Raw genomic sequence first — 23201 nt, 5'->3', positions numbered from 1 at the left:
TGGAGATGCACTTAGATTCTCAAAAACAGTTGATTTTATCTGGGTAATTTGGTAAGGAATGTTTGACAAAAGTGCACTGTCTGATTCAGATGCAGTGACTGCTGAAGAAACTGGCCTTAGAATCTTCAGGGAGTTCTGCAGCTGAACCCAAAAGACATCCTCATTAAGCACAGTGTTCCTTACACTTCTGGGTACATTAAGATCCTCAGTTATTACTGTTTCTTGAAGACCTCCTTTGTTTTTTAGTAAATTTTCAAATGAGATCACCACTGTACCCCCTCTAGTTTTACTACAGAGCTTGAGTGTGTCACTACTTTATTCTTTGCATTCTTCTCTTCCTGCTTCTTCTTAAAGATTGCAGCTATGAGTATGTTTTATGTTTTATAACTTCTTTTGCTCTTCTATAGATCTTTTGCAGAGTGTCCAACTTCACAATATCATTAAAATGCAAGTTTAGCCCATTCTTTCAGCTCCTTTGTGCTGCTTCTGTATACTTTTGTGGATCTCACGGTCACAGGGCCAGGAGGAGGCAGGTTCCTTCTAATTCCAAAACTTTTAGACTTGGTCTGTCTCTTCTCCTGAGGCTTTTGAGCAAGCAGGGCAATAAGCTCCTTGTTTCTAATCTTTACAGGAACAAATGGATGCTGCCGCCAGTGTCTACTCCCAGTCCTTTGAGGCCCAGTCAGGAGGACAGGAACAGATCCACCAACCTCTAGACCAAAAGTCAACAACAGAGGAAGTCCACAAGCAAAGAAGGCACTGAATCCTTCTTCCTTCTCTTGTGAAAATGCCAGTGCCCCCTGGGACAGAAATTCAAATGCAAGAGCAAGATGTGAGTTGTACTGTACTGCTTGTCCTCGGTGTACAGGAATTGCAATATGATACTGTAGATAGTCTCACATAAAAGTCTTCCTATTACATAATTATTAGGAAACATTTTTGGTGAGTAAAGGGTAGCAATATATGAACACCTGATCTTAAACATTTTATTCATCATTCTAAAAGAAAATATTTCATAAGAGGTTTTTAAAAATTTTCCAAAAATTTTCAACTTTTTGGAAAAAACCAAAAAAAGGTCTCAGAAAAAAGACGGGGAAAATGTTTTTTTCCTCCAAATTTTTCAGGTTTTTTTTCTGGGCCTTCACATCTCTATGTGCATCCTCTCTCAAGTCAACTGTTCAAACACTTGCAGAACAGGGAACACATTTTAATAAAGAGACTGTTATGTGGACCCTTCCCTCCTGTTTCCAAGGCTGCAGGCCATTTTCCCTCCATCCATGCTCATTTGATATCCCTCCAGCCACTTCAGGAATGACCTACATTATAAAGTATTTGTGCATTTTAGCTCTCATTAACATGACTGGGAGCTAGAAAGAAGCAGGAGAGTCAGCACCACATGACAGCCAGATCCCTGCACCTGACCTGTAAGGTGTTAAACCAACAATTTGAGACTTTCTGATTTAGCCAGGTCTTATTCATGAATTTTCCCCTTGCTCTGCATTTCCTGTAAAACACTGTGCAGAATTTTATTAATCCCTTTTGAAAGCCTGAATCAGGTGCTCTTAAAAATAGAAGTCCTGGGCAGTTTCTGAACAATAGCTAAAGTTTCTGCCACCTTAGCCTAAGGAACAGTTCTGCAATACCCCAAAGCTTACTTATGTCTATCCCAATCATACAGTTGGCCCAATAAAAGATATCACCCAGAAGAATTCTTGCCTCTTAAGAAGTTTTACTATTTAACAGAGTTTTGTGGGGGAAATGTGGAAAAGAGAATAGCAAGGGTCCCTTCTTGAATTCCAGACAGGAGAAACTCCTTTGTAGACTGGAACAAAAGACTGTCTATGATTGATTTCATTGAGACAAGGATTAGGCCACAAGTATGACAACTTGGCCAAAAGATGGAGGAAGCCTCTTTTAGGAGATTGCAAAAGCTGACAGAACCAACGGCAGAGAAGTTGGTATGATCTCTCAAGGCTGTTTAGTCTTCAGAAGAGCCATAGTTAATAACACTAGAGAAGTGGTTCTTAACCTTTTGTGATTTGGGGCACTCCTCATGACACTCGATATAGTCCTCAGACAATGCCAGCTCTTAGTCTTCACCTGTGTTTTGACTACAGAAAAATGAGAGCAATTCTTCTGTTGCAAGGAGCTCAGAAAGACCACAACAGTTCAGGCTGTTTTTAAAACCATGAATTCCTATATGAAGTCTATGGGTTTATCTTGTGAATCATGTTTGCACACCTTACCATGCTAACACTGAGTGGCAGCCCGTGGCACCCTTGAATGGATCTCAAGGCATCCCAAGGTGCTGTTGCACCCTGGTTGAGAATCACTGCTCTAAAATCACATTCAAACTTCTGTGATCTGGAAGTGCCTTTGGTAGAGTTAATTCTACTGAAGAGCAATTCTCTTGCTTTGCCTGGAAGCATGAAAGCATTGATGACCACTGAACAGGCAGGGGGAAATTGTTTAGGATTCTCTTCATTCTTCTATGGGTGCAAGGAAAGAAAGGAAATGGGAGAAAATGGGGAGACACAATTCCTTTCCAGCAGTCTGAAGGTGTTTTTGGTTGCAAGGAAAATTCTGCAAAAGAACAACTGCACCACAATCCTAACGCTGCACCATGATAACTGTGTTGGTAGATAACTGAGTCACAAAAGGTGCAGTACTGGGATATTATGAGAGTGCCATTTGGATGCACTCCACTAGATGCTGGAAGTAGCTACTCCAAGCAAAGAGCCACTAGTCTACTCCACGAAAAAAGAAGGTAGTTCATACCAGAAGGGCTGATTAGCAGCACTGTTAACATCTTATACAATTAAACAACAACCACCAAAATCAATTTTAGCCGTGGGTCTGAGCTTCCACATTGTGTTGCTTATTCCCATTAATTTCTTTTTAACACCATCCTACGGGAGATTCTCAGAGACAGATCACTAATGATACTCTCAGGAGTTTTCACAATATGCTCTACAAATAATTAATTTGGTTTTCCTTGTTTAGTGATCCTTACTGTAACCAATTTAAGGGTTAACATCGAACCCAGTTTTGAATGATATTGTAGGGGGACACGTCTCTGGACTGATGTAAACAGTCAACTGAAGCAGAGTCTTTTAAGGTGAGAAATTTATTGATATCAGCTCAATTTCTATTATTTCATTTTTGGAAAAGAACAGCAGCAAAAAATCATAGGTTGAAAGACATGAAAAAGAGGACAGTATCTTGTAACATAGATGTTGTTATAGATGCACATCTCTAAATGAAAACGAAGCCTGGCAGCTGACTCACACAGAGCACAGTGCTAATGCAGTAGCTAATCCTTTAGAGACATGAGCAGCATAAGCCTTCAAGCACTTGGCTTATTCTCCAATAAAATGCATAGCTTACCCATAAACAAGCAAACTAAACAAAGCAAAACAAAAAGAAAAATATCCTGGCATAACAATTCTATCCTAAAGCCTCTTGGGCTACACACACTGTGTATCACTATGGGCTTTAGAGTCTATTGTTCCCAGAATGTGACCTGGACTTGAATAAAAATCCATCAAGTGGACAGACAAAGGTCACAGAAATTTGGGGTGTTAGTTATGTAATGCATCAAATCATTGAATACTGCTATAACGACAGAAAAGTCCAAGATCAAAAACCAGTCCAAGAGACACCTGTTATTTTGGACTGCAGCCTTTCAGTAGCCAAGTCTTTGGAATAATTCCACTGTAAACAATTTGAAAAAAAGCATTTTCTCTCCACTCAAGGTTGCTTCCAAGGCTGTTTTGTTTGGGGTTTTGTTTTGTTTTTTGCGAGAGAGCTACAGAAATTTCCTCTGGTGTCTGTTTGCTTGTGCTTCATGCACTTATAGGTTGTTTTAGGAGAAGTGTGACATTTAAAGCAATGATGTGGAATTTTACATTTTTGTATTCAATTCCTACAATTTTAGATTAGTCAATTCAAAAACATTTATTAGAGCAAAATATTAAAACATTAAAGCAAGCCTTTCATTTACATTTACCTGAACTCCTTGTCTTTCTTCTCCTTTGCCGGAAAAAGAGCAATTTTGCAATTCCGGGACAATACCTGTGTCTTTACAGTTTGGTATATTTTTATAGTAACTGTCTTTGAATACAGAGAGTAACAAACGTCTGAGACTATTTAAAAAAAAAAATACAGAAAAGCTTTCCCAGGCTGAAAGATGCATCTACAGAATTACAAGAAAGGCTTAGAAAAAAATAAGTTATTCCCACTAATGGAAGGACCAGTCCTGCCAGATGTAGTGGATCATTCTAGATCACCTAGTGAAGTTTTTTCAGGGCTTACTAGGTTGTTGTGAGTTTTGAGAAAATAAATTAAGAATAGTTAATGGTTCAATTCAAGTCTTTTGTTTGGCTTCTAGCCATAATGTTTGATTTAAAATGGGGAAATCTTGGGTAAGATCCTTACTTTACAAAACAGGACGACTGTCAATTAAATGTGTCTGGGTTATAATGTACTTGACTTTGAATGCCTGCTGTAAACATGCCTGGGCCATTGTTTCTCTCTAGAAGCTCTATGCCTAGCAAAAGCTCTAATGAATATAAAATGGGAAAAAATTACTCTCAGATGCAGTCATCAATAAAACATTAGCAACCATTTTTAATGATAAATGTCTACAATATTATTTTTCATAAATCACAGATTTTCTTGAGAACTTGTTTTTCTTTTGGCTAAGAAACTAAAAATACACAGGGAAGCTCAAGCTCCATATTTCGGTCATTTAAGGTATTTACTTCTAGAAACCACTATATCTACCGTGCAACAGGCAAAGTTCACATTTCCAGAACTAAAAGCCTTCAGCATGCTCTACTCATGCTGCCTAGTAAGAGCCAGAAAAACAATCTCATGGCTCACAGGGACTCCCAATAAACCCATCAGCTAAGTCACTAAATTGGTCTCTCTCACACATCAATATCATCTTTGGAAGGGTAGGGGTGAATCCAACCTACAGAGCACCTGCATTTCAGTAAGAACAAGAAAAGGGATACCGATTTAAGTGGGGGAAAAAAAATCACTTAAGGGGAGGTGAGGGGAAAGAGGCAAAAAGTTTTGGAGAGAGTGTCCCATCCCACAACACAGGACAGCTGCCTACAGTACTTATATACACCTGCATTAGGAACAGCATGCAATGAACAGGACCTAACATCCTAAACAACTTCCCAGCACTTGGGGTTGCAATGGTACAGTTTACCGTCATCAAAAGTTAAGATCATTTCCCAGTCGTTTAGACTGTGGCTTGAGCGAAAGCTTGCCAAAGCTGATAAGAATATTCCAAGTACCAAGTCCATAAAAAGGATGCATTGTCATTCTGATTATCTATCAAGCCTCTTCTCTAATGAATTGAATATCTGAATGCATATGGAATTTGCCACTCTTAAAACACTTAATTAATATTTCAAAAGAACATTAAAATAAATTTATAAAAATGAAATTAATGAGGTGATTTAAATTCATTAATTTTGGCTTCCTTTAGGTCAAAGCTGCAATTATACAAGTAAGAAACATCCTGACATTTTCACAGCCACGTTGTTTTAAAATTCAGGCTTTTTTTTTTTTTACATTAAATAAAATAGGAGAAAATTAAAAAACTTAGTGGACATTTTTTTGTGATTCTAGAAGAAAATCATCCCTGGTGTGGCATTTGCCAGTCACTTCAGTGACATTTCTGCCCACTCCACGTGAAATTATAGTCAAAAACCTTTCTTTTTGGCTCAACATATGCACTTTATGGGAAACTTCAAGCTGCATTAAATTTGACTGGCAGAAACAAACAGTTTCCCCCCATAATTTAACCTCTTGGGAAATCATTGATTAATACATCATATAGTTGTGGAATATGGATCATTTTAATTTACAACACTTTAGTTACTGAACAACGCAGTTCAGCAGTGACAAAAGAACATGCAGCTTGACTGAGTTTGTGGGTTTACCTGCCCAGCCTAATTTTGACCCCAGATCTTTTGTCACAGTGCTGAAATACAGGGAGCAGAAAGAAAGCTGCAAATGAGTGGGTGGAGCAAGGAGTGAGGCAACATGGTTTTCCAAACTGAGATGTGTTTGTTTCGATAACAAGCCTCGAACACTCCCTTTCACTATTGCAACAGCAACTGTTTTCTCTACTGAGAGGATGAGAATCAACAAGGTTTTCAGGCTAGATTGCACAGGATAAATTTCTCCATGAGAAAAGCATGAATGCCTCTTTTAACAGTTATTTCCACTAAGGACAGAAATACTAACAAAAGTACTGCAGTGCCACTGTAATTTCAAGGAACGGTCAAGGGACTGAAAAATGACTTCCAACTTACTTGAAGACTATTACTGTGCATGAATTATTAGAAATTTCTTCAAATTCACTAGGTGAGCAGCTCCCCTCATACGTACTTAGTGAATGCAACTCGGGCAACGAGCTAAGCACATGATTTATTTTAAACACTTCATTCTCACTGAAATCAACAGGACCTACACACACGTACACCTACCTTACTGAATAGGACCCCCCCCCACAAAAAAACCAGGAAACTTGATAACAGGTTTTTTTCTTGCTTCTGCATTTTTCACTTCTAAAGGTCTTGGGAAATCCTGTAGGGGGTTTTTGTATGTTTGTTTGACATAATTTTCACCCCCATTATTATTTAAAAGATGTATGCAATACTCTTTCATAATAATCTACTCTAATATATACTCAGCATATAGTCATGCTTGTTTAACCAGATTCCTATAAGCTCCCAAGGAAAAATATCTTCATGAATGTGATTAGGGAGGGTGGAAAATGTTGCGGTCTCCACAACGATGTTACTTTTGTTTTGTTCTTCCAAGCATTCACCACTATACAAAGCAAGCATTAACGCAATTCAGACATGTTCATACCTAATATGAAGGCCACAACGTAGTTAGAGATCTGTCCCATTCCAACTATAAGAAACAGTATTGTGAACATCTCCCAGCTGGTAGAGAAGATCTGCACGAAGCTGAAGCCAGTCTGCACAGCCATGGTTGCAAAGAGAATAGTCTTCCTGCCAAACCTTTTATAAAGGCATAAATGAGAATATTATACAAAATCCATAAAAAATATTTCTTGAAGGTGGGCTAAGCAAAAGAGCCTTGGTATAGACACCTAAGTCAAAGTCACATGGCTCATCAAAAGTGATAGCAGTCAAAAGCTTAAAAAAATACTTAAAATATAGGAGCTTTAGAACCCAAGAAATTAAATCAAAGAAGAAATTAAGAACAGAGATCCTGAAGAGTATTTTAAATCAGTATCATTGCAACACAGAACATATCATAGGTAAAAAGCTGTTAGAAGAATTACAAGACAGGCAGAAATAAAGAAATGACAAACAAGCTCACTTATGCAACGTTAGTTCAGTTTTTCTGCGCTATGATGCAGTCTTTACTTACATAAGCACATTTTTTCTGCCTTGTTCAGGGACCTGGATAGGTGGATAGGTGGTGCTTAGCAAAGAAACTGCCATTTAACAATTTATTTTATTCTAACTGTTCAGTGTGCTCTGTTGCCCTAATAAAAGCACATTTTTCAAAAAAAGCTCTGCAATAGAATCATTTGTGTCTTCATGGACTTTTCTATGACTGTATAGAATTTAAAGGTTTCATGGAGTCTTATAATGTTAGGCAACTTCAGTAAGAAGTAGAGCTGACCTAACAAGTATGAACATTACTCTCTTTCCTGCAGGACACTTCTGATTTTTGCCAACAAAAATAGCTCTGCACCCAGAGCATGGAAGACTGCACAATCCATACAACTGCAGTGTAATAGTCAAATTGCTCAAGGCAGCTAAGGAAGGCAAGAGTGATGTTTTTGGCCACTTAGTCTTTTAGGACAATGACAGCAATGGTTTACCTATACTTTCCTCCCTCTTTCACCTCGTTTCTTCTCAACTTCTTATCTATATACTTGCATTTTTCTCTATGGAAAAACTAGGTGTAACTTTATCTCGGAACTCAAAGGCATACACAGGTATGCATTGACTTGAGTGTAAATGTAACAACGTTACAAGGCTTGCTAAAATTTTATATATTCCTAAGAAATCCTATCGGTGCCCAGGCAGCAGCCAGCAAAGTGAATTTTTGTGAAAACAAACATATGTTCTAGAGATTTTTTTGGATGTTCTCAATACAGAAATGGCGCCAGAGAGATTTAGTGATTATCAAGTCTCATTTTAAGGATAAAAGATTAGCTGGCTTTTGTATCAGGGTCAAGAGCCAACAGATTAATTTTGGATCAAGTGGAATTAGATATCTGACATTTAAAGGATTAAAACATTCCATCGTTTCACAAATCTACATTCATCAATCCTCTAAAGTGGATTCCTAATTCAAGAATAGAACAATTACATAAAACCTTGAGGATGCTCTATAAACAGAGGACAGGGGAATAGACAATGCAACATGAGTTTTCAGAACAATGCTGCAGCACAAAAGCCAAATTTGATCCCTTAGTGAGTAAACAGAGCAGTTGGGATTAGAAGCTGAAAATGACTTTTCCAGTGTATGGCAGTGGTGAGACCATTACTGGAACACTGCTTAAAGACATGGAAGATGTCTGTAACATTTAATGAATATTACACGTTAGTCTAATGGTGGGTTGCTCCTGTATTGCTGCTCTATGATTAGAAGCAACTAAATCAGGCACGGTTAGACCAGGGGTGGGCCAAGTCTGGCCCATGAGGCCGTTCTACCCGGCCTGCAGTGCCCCTACAAAAATTTAGAAAATACTGATCTGTCCTTGGTTCCTGTCAAAAACGTCAGGGGCAGTAGGACCTAGGGTAATTCCTGGTGGGCTCCTGCAACATCAGGGCCTGCCCAGCCCCACCCCCCGCCAGAAGCCCCAAGAGGGGCTTCTGGCCTGGGACCATGTGGCTGCACTGCGCCAAAAACTCAGGTAAGGAGGGAGGACCATGGGCAGGGAAGGAGCCTGAGGAAAAGTGGCCTGGGGAAAAGCCACCCTTCCCCTGCACCGTGGCTGGTGCTCCCTGCTGCAGCTGCCCACAGCCCGTGAGGGGCTGTCCTGAGCAGGGAGAAGCAGCCCCAGGTGGGCTGAGAGAGGCACTGGGCACGGGGTGGACAAGGGACCCTTTTTCCATGCAGCTGCTTGGCGCAGAAGAAAGCAGCCCCCACTTGTTGCGCCAGGCAGTGTTCGCTGCTGCTGTCCGCTTGGAGCTCGGGCGCTGGACAGCAGAGGTGGCACTGACAAACACTGCTCAGCACAGCAAGTGGAGGGGCTGCTTTCTTTCATGCTGAGCAGCTGCTGCTGCCAGGCGCAGCCCCAACAGGCGAGCCCGGAGCTGATGCAGGGCCCAGGCTGGCAGTGGGGGCGGGCTGCAATCTGATGCTGAGCATGGGGAAAAAGCAGCCCCTCGCCTGCCCCATGCCTGGCACCCCATGCTGCTATCACTCACAGCCCATGTGGGGCCGCCTGTGACTGCTCAGGACAGCCCTGCACAGGCTGCGAGCCGCTGCAGCAGGGAGCGCCAGCCATGGGGTGGGGGAGAGGCCGCTTTCCCCTGCCTCAGCACCAGCTCCTTCCCTGCCGGCGAGCACGGAGTTGGGGCTGCGTCTTGCCCCCCACCTGTACCACAGGGCTGCGGGGGCACTGGGAGCGAGCAGGTCCGGGAGTCAGTGGGAGCACGGGGCCTGCACCAGTGTCCCAGAGCAGGGCGGCAGGAGTACAGGGTCCCAGCCAGCAGGGCCTCTATAGAGCTGGGCCAGCTCCCCACTCTCCCTGCTGTGCAATCCAGCCCAGCTGCACACACCCCTGCCAGCCTGTGTCCCACTCTGGGTTTTCCTGGCACTGGCCCTGAGACATTGGTCCCAAGATGGTGACCAGGGGGTGGGGCACCTGTCAAGGGGTGGGGCTACCCATGCGGCCTTCGACAGCTTGCCAAAATGGGTAAGCAGCCCTGCACCCGAAATAATTGCCCGCCCCTGACTTAGACTACATGTACACTGAACAGACACTTCTGGGAATGTCCTCCAGTTACTAATAATTAAAGACCAGTGCTACTTAGAGGGCTATCCCTAATGGTGGGCCAAAAACTGGTTTAATCAGGTTCAAGCGACAGAGGGCAAGATAAAGGACTTCTGGGCAGTTAAAAGGATAATCTATGAAGGATGGGGGAAAGAGGCATGTAAATCAGCCCAGAGGTTAAGGTGTCTGGGATACACTAGGCATACAAAAGCTGGGAGTAGGTCAAATCTCCTGGCAGACTGTGGTGTTAATTTCTCTTGTGCTTGTTATCCTGTTAAGATATCAAGCACTTAACAGGGAGGAAGGACATTCAGGACTCAAACCTGCTGAGGAATCACAGATGGTAAAAAGGCAGTGGCCTTGTACCCAGCCTAAGAGCAGGAGTATAGTGGAGGCCTAAGGGCCAGAAAGGCAGTACTCAGAGAGAACCCAAGAGTTGCAGCTAACCCTGACTTGACACAAGGCACCCTGTCCTCATGCTTAGGGTTTGAAAGGATGCTGAAAAACTGGAGAAAGTGCAGAGAAGAGTCAAAGAAATTATTTGTGAACCTCACAATGGGAGACAAAGAGCTATTCAACGAGACGACTGAGAAAGGACTTGGTTACAATGATTAGGATTTATGGAGAGAGAAAATACCATGGTTCTTTACTTTAGCAAAGAGAAGCATAACAAGAATGAAAGGCACAAGGCTGAAGCCAGACAAATTCAAATTGGAAACCAGGAACAAATTTTAACAGTGGCAGTGATCAACTGTTAGAACAACCTGCCAAAGAAAGCGGAGGATTTTCCATCTCTTGATTTCTTCAAGATCCTTTTCTGGAAGATATGCTTTAGCCTAACATATGTCATTGGGTTAAATATGGCTGCATAATATAATGGTTATACAAATATCAGACTAGATTACCCAATAGTCTTTTAGCTTTAAATTATAGCAAATATGTATCCATTCCTGATGAACCAAGTTAGGATTTTAAATAATTTAGCATCATCTTTATTCTTCCTATTTTGGAGCAGCTCAGTTTGTCTCCATCAAACCTTCTTCTGCATACAGGGACCAAAATTATACATTCAATTCAAGCCATCCCACTGCTCCTAGACTGGCTTCTCAGTGATGGTATTAACAAAGGTTTTATTCTTCAGGAGACTATTTGAAGGGAATTCACAGAAGAAACCGTTTCTGAAGTCAACTCCAGAACATCTAAGCGCATACATAAGTGCTTTGTAGAAAGTTCCTGATGTGAAGGGTGTTAATTCTAAAGGGGACAACTGAACAAATGGTAGGTTAGGACTGGGATTTTCAGACACACTTACGGAGACCCCTTATACCCCCCATGAAAATCTTAGCATATACATGAATTAGGACCCTCATTTTGTTTAGCATAGGTCACTAACACGTGGTCTCCGTTTCTAGACGCAGAAGAGATTTACCTGTCTGAGAGCTGTCCTGATACAAAGGATCCAATCAGCACCCCCACAAAAAACAAGGAGGTGGTTAGTGGGGCTTTCCAATCATCGTCACATACCAGATTCCACTGCAAGAAAAACAAAGCAAGATTTAATATTTCCTATTTCTTAATATCATTTTATAACTGGTTCAGCAGATGATTTAAATTAGTTATTTATTTTAGCAGTAGGCCAATTTCAACATAATTTGGACTCGTCTTCCTATATTTGTGTTTCCATTTGGCTGTGGATAAGGGGTATAGCTATTACACAGTGACGGGTCCCAACCAAGAACCCAAATGCAGAGACAGTAAACAGGAAAGGAAATGCAATCATTTCAACTCTGGGGAGAATGGAAAATGTAAGAACAGAAGCCAGAGAAGAGAAGAGAAGGACACTTGCCACTCCTCCAATATGCTTACAGTTGTAGCTGTGCCCCCATCCTCCCATTCAATTCCCCTATGGTTTATCTGACCACAGAAAAAGGCCAATCTGAGCTCAGTCATAGCTGTGGCCAGAAGACGTTGGTTGCAGTTGATATACCTACAGTGCTTGCAGTGCTTATCAGTAGGGACCTACTTAAATGGTAGTTTCACAATTTTTGCAGAAACCACGTAACATGTTTATCTCCACCACTGCTGTGAAAAATGGCACCGGCTGCGATTTCTCAGGAAATCAATCCTCCAAAAAATTAATAAAAATAAAATGCTGGCTCTTTGCTACTACTGCAGCCTGGCTTTGCAACGCGCCCGTGAGGGAAAAGCACCAACTGGCAGGGCAGCACAAAGAGCAGCAGCCATGACGGTAGCTGCCCTGTCGTACCTCTCTGCCAATCAGCACCGAGGGGTGGAGCCGCATGAAGGGCAGCCAGCAGTCAAGATGGCAGCCAATCCCTTGTCCCTCCTCCCACTGGGGCCTCTCTGCCAATCAGTGCCAAGGTGCAGGGCTACTACAAATCATCATAAAATCAGCTTTTTGGGTTGTGACCAAGCTACAAAAATTGCTTTCTCTTGCTGCAGGTTAGGTAGGTCCCTACTTATCAGCAGTGTTGGCTATCCAAAGACAGACATCCCAGAGAAGTCTAACTTTCAGAAAGGTTTGAACACCAGTTCATGCAAATCAAGACCTGTAAGAGTATCTTAAGTTGGGAACGCAGGACCTCTAGTAACTCCTAGTGACCTGTGCTACTGTGGCCATAAAAAAGGGGTGGAAGTTGGGTCTTGTTCACAGGCACAGAGCTGAGCAGAGAAAATGTGAGGAAAGCAGGAAGCTCCAAAGAGTCTGAGAAATATCTAAACCTCAGCCAAAGACATATCTGTACACTGTGCCCCACTGCTTACCTTCTCTACATCACAACGTAAAAATATTTGCTAGTACTGAACCTTTATCCTAGAAGATCTCTTTCATTAAACTGTCCTGGTTCTGAAGTTGTTAGATTACTATGGTTTTCATTTTCAGTGAAGAGAAGAAGGGCATTCAGGGGAGAGGAGTGAGGGCATTTTTAGTTGAAACATCAGCTCTGGAGCTTTGTTCTAGTTTGCCAACATGAGGACTGCCATGCCATGGTGAATATTTTCAGTCCCAGAAAACAGGAAATGATATGGTCCACCAGGAGCAAATAGTGGTTGGAGCTGATGTGGAACAGAGGTCAGGGAATGCACTTCACAGCATTATGTTGCACAGAAGTCCCTTCAGAGTTGGTCTCTGAACATACCATGGGGTAAAGCGGCTGGCATGCACATCCTCCTTCCCCATGAGGCTATGAGGAAAATAAGCAAGGATACTCAAAACTGAGAAATTCAACCTTATCCTTCTTTCTGAATGGAAACTGGGGAGCAGTGGCCAGCATAGCCCCTACAAGAAGTAACGTTAAGTGGCCACAGATATATGTAGACAATCCATGGGGGTAAGAGAAGAGGTCAAAACCTCCCACTTTCCCAGAAGGATTCAGCAGGAAAGCTGAGTTTCCAGTGTCCCAAGCTAGTTCTTTGGCAAGAAAAATAACACCACAAGAGCCCAAGTGGAAAAAGACCATTGCAGATGCCACTTATGTTAAAAAAAAAAAAAAAGGAGGCTCGTGGCTTAATGCAGGATAGAAGCAGGCCGAAGGCTTGAAAGTGGTGTGATCTCAAGTTAGTGAAAGTTTCCATTTTTACCAGAAGAATTGTCGTATTTCTGTATATGACAGAGGCAGTGTCAGGTTAAATACGCTGACTTTTTTCTCATATTAGCCATCCTCTGAAGCACATTCCATTTTAATAAACTACAGAGGTCATTAAGTGTTTGCCACCTTTTCTGTTGCTGATATTAGTCTTGATTAGACATGTAAAACACAAGTCATCATTGGAATAATTTCTCCTAATCATCAGCTTTAATTATTTCAGCCTACAAGCTAAAGTTTTTTAAACCTACATTACAGAGTAAACCTTGGGTAATAATGAAATAATCTAATTAAGCCTCAGATTAAAGCAGAGGTTAATTTTAACAATAGGTTTATAGCCATAATTCTTGGACTCCATGCCTTTACAGGAACCTGTCCCTAGGTAAATTGGAACATAGTTTTGGGAACTGTTTGCCAGCTTAAACAAATATTTCTTAAATGCATGGCAGGTAAAATATTTCTCCAGCAGAAGTTTCAGTTATTCTGATATTTAACCTGCTTTTCAAACAACAGACAGTTGCAAGCATTTGCTTGCATAAAGAAACTCCTGCCTACATACTCCATATAGGCAGTACTCAGTATTATGCTTAAAAAGAAAAACTGAATACAGGGTATGAGCAGTACACATTTCTTGTGTTTCAGTGAGGTTATCTTTAGTACTCAGCCCTGGCTGGTGTCTAGAAATAACACTACAATAAAACCTTGCATTCTTTAACCCTGATTTCTACGTGTTCTTTCTACACCCCAACATTGTGGCAGGAGATTAAAAAGGAAGGTCTGTACCAAGTATAGCTGATAGCATTCTTCAAAATAGCTTGTAAATTAATAAACATGCCTTTTCTTCCTGACATTTAAGCCTGTAGAGACTGAGACACATTAGACAACAAATGCTTTTAGATGGTTTTCATGGAACAGTGAAGTCTGAATGACCTACAAAGGACAAGGAACACTTCTGAGGTTATACTTTAGCGTACCACAGAAAACACGGGTTAAAATGCAAAATAATTTGGACTATTTCTTACTGCTGATCTGATTCACAGATTACTCTCCCCTGTCAGAAACAACATCTCTAGCAGCAGAATTCACTTAAATTAAGTCATCTAGCTCATCTCCAAACAATACAATGCACGTTTCAACAGGAGCTTTTCCAGTGTTTTTTATAGTCTACTTTGGAAAAGTCTCAAGTTCTGGGGCATTTATTCCTCTTATTGTGAGGGTTCACCCACAGTGTACATGAAGTAGTATGATTTGGTAGAAACACGAAATTCATCAGTTTTACTTCAACTCTACTTGTGTCAAGTTTGGGCAGGTTGATTTCTTCCTTAAAGGAAAACAAGTCATGCCTGTCAAAAGTTTTGAAAACAAAGATGTAGACAGATTCAATGCACGCTAGCATCAATGAGTGGGAAACATACAAACAAACACAGGGGCTTATGTCACAGTTTTTGCAGCATTTTAAAATAACTTAAGCCTGCAAGCCTGACTTTTGCAAAGACATTTGCAAAGTTCATTTCTGAAAATGAACAGAGATGTTTATGTAGAAGTGTTTTTGTCTCCATTAATGGATGGCTCTGATGATTTTATTGCTCTTTATAACTTTGCCTATCAGCAGCAGAATGAATTAAACAAGATTTCAGTAAATTTTACTGCTGCCATTTACAAATGAGTATGCAGCAGCCAATAAAACAAAACATAATATTTTGAAACGCTGGGAAAGCACTATAGGTATCTAAAGAGCTTCATAAGCATTAAGAAATACCTTGGGGAAATCAAGCTGTTTACATTATAATGGACAACCCCTCCCTTGTAAAACAGAAAGAATAAGTAATTTTCCATTTCAACAGAAGCAGTCATTTAACTTCAAAAACTATAACAATATTGACATTTCAGTTGCTAAAAATACCACCATATGCATTTCTTTAACACTAAGATTTCCATAACAGAAGTAATATGTTGGGTGCCTATCAGATGCAAATATGATACAATCCGATCTTGAATATAATTAGAAAGACAAAAACAAAACAAATCCCAGGAAAAATGGGAGAGTCAGGGCTACAGTTCTGAAATTTAGGCATGCAACTGTACATAGACAATATTAACTTTCAATGTTTATTCTCACTGGGAGGATGAAGAGGTTTAAATTTCAGTAATTAATTCTGTAAGGATGGATTTTATGTTACAAGTAAAAAAGATCACACACATACATAGGGGCTACGAACATAAGCAACTGCCATGATTGGCACCGAGAAACTGATTCCCCAATGGTTTCGTGATTCTATATAAATTAGTACTCGGCCTGTTTTAGAACACAATAATTTAATTGGCACATGATAGAACGAGAAACTAAAGTCTTAGGGAGAATTCAGAGTCAGACTGTTAACATTATTTTGGGCTATGATGCAAAAGTTGTCAAGATCCTCGGGACTGTAGACAAAAGAATATGGGGAAAAAAAGAGAGAGATTCAGAGACTAGAATGCTGATTTACAAACTGAAAATCCATATAAAATACCAGAATAAAATCACTTCCATTCTGTACTAGCATTGCTACAACAGTATAATTATATAATGATAACCATAGTTTATCATTTTAATCTACATAATTTATAAAGCTATATAACTAGAAAGCTTTAATTGTACCTGCTGGCCAGTTTCCATGCAACAAGCTCTTAAAGTAGGAATTATATTCCTTTAATGTTAAAGTCACTAATGAAACCACACCCCATAAATGGGACAAGGAGAGAGAAGGAAAGGAGAGAGAGAGAGACAACAACTCCCAAAGGTAAACCATACATATCTATGAAAACAAATAAACATGAATGCAGAATCCATCCATTAATACAAGATGGTACTCCAAGTAACTTTTTATTATATACACATGCACATCTTTTAGTTTTCTAGTCCTGAATATTAAAAGATGCTATGTTCACTTTCCAAGTCTACAGACTAAAGAACTATCCATGATTGATCTGATCTGCCTCACTTATTTAAATAGGGCTGATGACTGAATTCCTGACGAAAATCTGTCAGTACCCAACTACTTCACAGCTGATCATACTTCCTGTTAGTCTGGTCCTATTTGCCAGCCTGTGTGTTCCTTGTCTTCCATATTGCAAGCACTTAGGAGTAAAGAGCATTTCTAAAGTGCTTAGCATCCTGGAAACATCACTGCAGCACATAAGGGAAACAGCCAGCTCATGTGCCTACCCCTGTACAGAAAGTGTCTCCTGCATTCTCCTGGAGCCAAAAGCCCCCAGCATCCTCTCCTTAGCTATAAAGATCTCCTACTGCCTTTCATCCCCAACATATTCTAAAGAACAGTGAGGCTCTGTCAATTTTTTTAAGTTAGTGAAGTCATGAAGACTATATTAAGTGGAAAAATGAGTAACTCAAATTGCAGATACTGAATTTATCTGCAGCAGATGCAGAATTGAAACCTGCTGCAGATTCCAGAGCAAGTTTTAGGCAGAGTACAGTGTCTTGTGGGCAGAGGTCTCGAAAGCTTTGTTCTGTACAAAATGTAGATCTTCCCTCCCTCGTTCAATGGGAGAACACTGTAGAAGACATATTGTGCCCAACATGTAATGTACTCTGCCAAAACTTTTATAATACTGCAAATTGGAACATTTCCAAGGCTTGTACATTAATGCTACGATACTCACTATTGTACTGTATGAAATAGTCAACCTGAATGCACCAAGTTAGCCAAAACATGAAGGTTAATGAGAGGCACATCATAAACTCTTTCCATAAGTGCTTTGGACAGGTCAGGGAATGGGCAACACAATATGGGGGTGTTTGCCCTTTAGACCAGTAGATCAAATCTGGTATAGCTGGAGGTGACCAAAATTTACTTTGATTGAATCCTTAATGGCCTACAGAAAATACATCCAGTTTAAATTTAATCCAGATTCTAATGTACCTGTGGCTTAAAGACTGGCAGCAGTCACCAAGGGACATTAAGCCTCAGCCTCAGAAAAATTATTCTGCATGTGCTACATGCCCTGTTTACATAACCTAGAATGACAATGACTTCATTTGTTTTTTGCATCAGCATCGTATCGTTGACTCATTCACCTTCACTAAAACCTCAGATTCTTTTTGGCAGTACTGCTACCTAGCTGGTTATTCTCATAAAGGATTTTTCTTTCCCAAGTGTATTATTTTCAAAGTGCTTTTACTGAATATCATCTTCTTGATTTCAGATCATTCTCCAAAACCATTGTGAAGATACTGTTCTCCAGCCCCATCTCACCTACAAATTGTATAAGTTTACCTTCTAGTGTATTAATGAAAATATTGAACATTATTAGATGCAGAATAGGCTACTGCAGGACATCACCTAATTTATCCTCCCAACAGGAGAACAAATCCTTGATAATGACTCTGACTACAGTTTTTTCAATCACCTATGTACCCACCCTCATCTTGCTTATTTAAAGAAGGAAAACATATCACATGGGCCTGTGTAAACAACAAAACAGTAAAAAGTCAAGATATATCACATTTATGGCTTCCCAATCCAATAAGCAGCTTTGGCTTTAGTGCCTGAAACTTTACTCTTTTTACAAGCATGACATTAATGATTCAAGGCCAGGTTTTATGTTTCTTCTGTTGGCACAAGTAGCATATTAGCCTACATTCCTTTCCTATGTTGTGTGAGAAGATGACAAATGTTATTCCTGACTGTCACTACCGAGTTCATAATAGACGCTACTACTTTTAATTGACAATAACTACACCTAGCTATTTTGAGGTAATTAGCAGCCATATGACTGATGATACATTTTAGCAGTCCCAGAGTCAACTGACAAAGAGAGGAAAAACAACAAACTAAGACATTTGAATGCTGCATATACTTAGTAAAACACCAAACTTGAAAGATTTTAAGTTAGCTGATTATTTTTTTCCTTTCCCCAACATCCTGGAGCATACAGCACAGACATTATTCCAGTGTTTCCAGGTTTTGCTTTAATCCTATTTAAAATACATTCTTAAAACCTTTAAATGAGATCTACCCAATCATGCAGTCCTTAATACCATAAGATGGTCACCTTTCTAAATAGCAACTGTAATTTATCATCATTTCCCCCCAAAATAACAGCAATTAAATTTTAAAAAATCTAAACTTTTCTGCTAGAGTAACTGTAAATACACCTTTCAAAATATCTGCATTTCAAATGCACTATTCATTAACTAGCTAAAACGCCATTCTCCAGGATTCCTGGCCAGACATATCAAGAGGGCAAAGTCCCTGTAAACCTAGAAGGAAAGTGCATTCACTTTACCATTTAGGCAGGAGATTACCATATTTTAAATCTTTCTGTGATCACCAAATACCTTACCCCCACACTCCTACAAACCAGTTACAGCACATCAAATAGTGAACTCTACCTGCTGCAGGCAAAAGAGAACACTAATGATTCACAGGTTTTTTGATGGATTACTGCCTTAAAGTAACAGAGGAGATTGTTTTCACTGCTCAAAGCGGCAGTGCTCTTTGAAGGGATCATCACCCTTTTCCTCACACTGTAACTCAATCAGAAATAAATGATTAGCTCCTTTCAGTGCTCCAGCACACTGTCTTTTCCTGCATCATACTTTGCAGAGATCATAACACTAAGCAAGAAGCTTCAAGAGATTGGCAATGTAACTACCAGTTGCACAATAAAAGATTAACGCAGTATATAACTCTGTTTAAAAAGATTAAGTCTATGAATCACAGGAAAGCAGATTACACAGAGAGTTAAGTCTAAAGACAAACAGGTCAGGCAAAATGCAGAAATGGTCACTAACAGGCAAGACTGCAAGAAGTCTACAATGTACAAATTCTACTTGCACCAGAACATAAAGATGGCATCTGCTGATAAGGTTAAGTGCACTGAACCACGAAGAATATCACTAGATCCTGTATTCTTAACCACAGTGCCAGCATTAGGTTGATCTACTTAAAAACCACTGCTGAGAAAAGTCAGTTAATGAGTGGATAATCTCTGCAGGTACTTTACACCCATGGTTGTTGGCATTCAATTTGTATATGGAGGATTTTCAGTACTGCACCTTAGACTGGCGGAACTGTCTACTGTGGAGGAGTTCACGTTACAGTTACCCATAGCTAGAGATTATGCTCACTGCTGTAAAGTGAGCGTTAAAATGAGCAAGGGAATAAAACAGCCAGTTGGTAACTTAAAAAGAAATAGTACCTCTTCTCTCAGTACAGTCTGGCTCAGAAAGGGCATTGTAATTACTAGCTGATCAGTGATAGTGACGGTGGAGAATTCATATCCAGCAAGTCCAGCACCTGCAAGGTCTCCCATGACTTGCACAGGGCTGTTATTCAGGACACACCAGTTACATTAGCTCTTCAAAGCTAGGGACAGAAGTTGCACACAAACCAGTTTAAGTGATCAGAAACTAGTTTAACCCTAAAGCAGGACAGAAGTTCAATGCACTTAAACCACTTTCAAAAAGGGCCGAGACTGGTTTAACATAAACCTGGTTGGATGTAGTATCAGATTAAACTGATTTAGGTGAAACCAGTTTCTCTCCCAGACCCACCTCATGGTTTGAGTTAACTTACTGTTCCCCAGCATCCCAGGATGCTTTGCAGCCCTAGGCTGGGCTGTCGGATCCAGCGGAGCAGCGTTGGTCCTGCCCTTCTGCTCTCTAGCCAGAGCACTATCACTGCTCTGCGCTATCACTGCAGCCCCTCCCAGGCTTTTCTCCAACTCTGAACTCCAGCGGAGTGTGGGGGTGTGTGGCCAGGCCCCAGCCAGCACAGAGGTGGGAGGGGACAGATACCCCCGCTCCCACGGGATACCAGCTGGGGTCTGCCAGGGGAAGAGGGGGTGGGGAGGGGGAGAGAAGCCAGGCTTTCCCCTCCACTCCCTGATTGAGTGGAGTGGCAGCCTGGGAAGAGCTGTTACGCTTCCCCGCCAGGCAAACCCCAGCAGGGGTCCCATGCAGACTAGGGAGGGGGTTTAAACCCCTTTCCCCCCTCCGCCTCAGCATGCTGGCCCAGGCTGGGGCCAGGCTGCCACCCCCCCCGAGCAGGAAGTGGGGGCTAAGTCTGGGAAGGGTTTTCTCTCCCTGGCCAGGCAGACCTCAACCAGAGTCAGTGCAGGCCAGAGTGGGGGTTTAATACCCCCCGTCATACTCAGCTGGCCAGCCAGGGCCCAGGTATGCCCCCGCACTCCACTTGAACAGGGGGGTGGGAAAAGCCTCCAATGGCTTTTCTCCTAGTTCCCCCCCTTTCCTTTGGCAGTGACCCTGCAGCTTCTGGCCTGAGCCCCTGTAGGCATGTGGCTGCATTTCCAGAATCAAAAGTGAATGTCTGTTCACTCGCTTCTTGGTTCACTCCACTCAGTTTAGACGAACCTGCAAAGATTGAATAGATTCAGCCTTGGGCTTTTTGACTGTCTGTACTTAGCCCGAGAGCTTCACTGATTTTGTCTGTCCCCAGAATCAAATCAAAGCTTCAGTTTTCCTCTACACAGCCTAGCGGGTGTGCCTGCACTGTAGAATTAATACCACAGACTTGCCCCTGTGTACAAACACCAGGCTGGAGGGACTTAGATGTAAGCAGACATACTGCAATGGTCCCTACGGCTAAAGTAAAATGTGCGCCGGAGCCCAAGTACTTAAATTAGTGAAAGGATGGTAAGCAAGCATTTTCAAAGAAACCTCGCATTTGCTTCCCCTCTGGTTTGACTGAGATTGTCCCCTGGTTAGTTCATAATGATAGGCTGGAAGCCAGTCACAGACCTTGTTAAAACTGAGGGGTGTATTAACCCCTCTTCTTTGAGACTAAATTAAAAGAGCCTTTAACCTTACATGGAGTGAGACAGCAGAAGAAAATAGACGCTATGGCCCAGGACAATGGTCACATAGCAATACTTGAACATAGGTAAGCATGTGGGGTCAGGGGTTCACCTATGTCTAGCTGGGATGCACAGAGAAAAAATGCAGGGGTGAAGGGGATTTCCAGCAAGCTGTCTTTCAGAAGCAGAAAAGGAGCAAGAAGCAAAAACAGTCATGAGCGTGGCCCCGAGTGGCAGAGCCTCTTGAGGTATAGACTGGCTAGAAAAGCAGATCTAGAGAAGAAGAAAACTATCTGCTCTTTGCTTCTCTGAAATCAAGAGATAAAAGACTTTATGTGCATTGTTTGCAAGTTGTACCTCTGCACCTACCTATGAATGAGAGTTACTCCCAACATTTGAAAGCAGTCAGAAGAGCATAAAGCAAGTCAGATGCAAAAAAAAGAACTTAAGAAAGAAAAGCAACTGAAAAAGCAATTGCAGCAACATCTGGAGGTCTCCCAGAAGGGAAAGAGGACCTACACTTAGGAGATAAATTTGGGGCAGAAGCTCTCAAGTGTCCGGGCAGATTGCTAAACCCAGCTACAAACTCCACTTTGGACTGGCAAGACAGATCAAACATGGCAGCAAAAACTGATTACCATTGACCAAGAGGCTTCATGACAAGTGAGAGAAGGAAAGCTTTACCCAATCCAGAACTTGCTATCAGGGAGGAGCTGCAACAAGCCTGCTAAGAACTGAAACGAGCTGAACTAGGTTGAGAGTGAGGCCAGCCAGAGACTTTGGGTAACAAGTTATTTGCAACACTCTCTAACCCTGTGGCCTGCAGAGGACCCAGTCAGACTGTCCCAGTTCAGGGACAAATGCTTGCCCTGTCTGAGGAAAAGCAAAAATCTAGAGAGGCTGGAAGGCTCAGTGGACTTAGCCTCGTAGGCTGAACAAATGGCTGGATGATAAAGTTTAGGGTTCCAAGAGTCAACACAAGTGGTCCAGCTGATAGTGCAGCAAAAAAGAAACAAAGTTACTCAGATTTACAGATTGTAAGGCCGAAGGGACCTCGGAAGATCATCGGGTCCAGCCCCCTGCACCAAGCAGGAAAGATAACTTGGGTTCAGGTGACCCCAGCAAGGTATCCATCTAGAATCCTCTTGAAGATTTCCATCATAGGCTATTGCATCACCTCTGGAGGCAGCTTATTCCACCGTCTGGACACCCTGGCTGTGAAGAAGTTTTTCCTAATATTGAGGCTGAATCAATCTTCCAGGAATTTGTGGCCATTACTCCTGGTTTTCTCCTCGGGTGCCCTGGTGAACAGTTGCTCACCGAGCCCTTGATGTACTCCCCTAGTGTAGTGGTAAGCTGCTACCAGGTCCCCTCTCAGCCTTCTTTTTCTCAGGCTGAAGAGTCCCAGCTGCCTCAGCCCTTCCTCATATGGCTTGCCTTGTTAGACTGATCATATGGGTGGCTCTTCTTTGAACTCCCTCAAGCTTGTCCACGTTCTTGTTAAAGTGTGGTGTCCAGAAGTGGACACAGTACTCCGGCTGCGGTCTCACCAGTGCTGAGCAGAGCAGAGGAATCACCTCCTTGGCTTTGCTGGAGATGCATCGATTGATGCATGCCAGAGTATTATTTGCCCTACTGGCTACAGCATCGGACTGCTGGCTCACTGTCATACTGTGGTCTATTATTGCCCCCAGGTCTCTTTCATTCATGGTGCTAGTCAGTTTGGTGTCGCCAAGCCTGCAGGTGTGCTGGGGGTTGCTTGT

General features: G+C 41.7%; 1 protein-coding gene across 1 annotated transcript in view; it reads right to left on the bottom strand.

Annotated features, from left to right (window-relative positions):
• The window catches only part of SLC22A4 (solute carrier family 22 member 4), a 50204-nt gene that overhangs the window by 21279 nt on the left and 5724 nt on the right, over positions 1-23201 (bottom strand). The window contains exons 2-3 of the mRNA XM_090064692.1: positions 11445-11548; positions 6898-7052 (exon numbers count right to left, since the gene is read on the bottom strand). Coding sequence (XP_089920818.1) covers positions 6898-7052; positions 11445-11548 — 259 coding nt within the window. The remainder of the gene's footprint in view (positions 1-6897; positions 7053-11444; positions 11549-23201) is intronic.

The sequence above is a fragment of the Crocodylus siamensis genome, chromosome 10 (genome assembly GCF_052110815.1).
Source record: "Crocodylus siamensis isolate JL-2025a chromosome 10, ASM5211081v1, whole genome shotgun sequence".
NCBI lineage: Eukaryota > Metazoa > Chordata > Crocodylia > Crocodylidae > Crocodylus > Crocodylus siamensis.
This window is presented reverse-complemented; position numbering and strand designations above follow the sequence as displayed.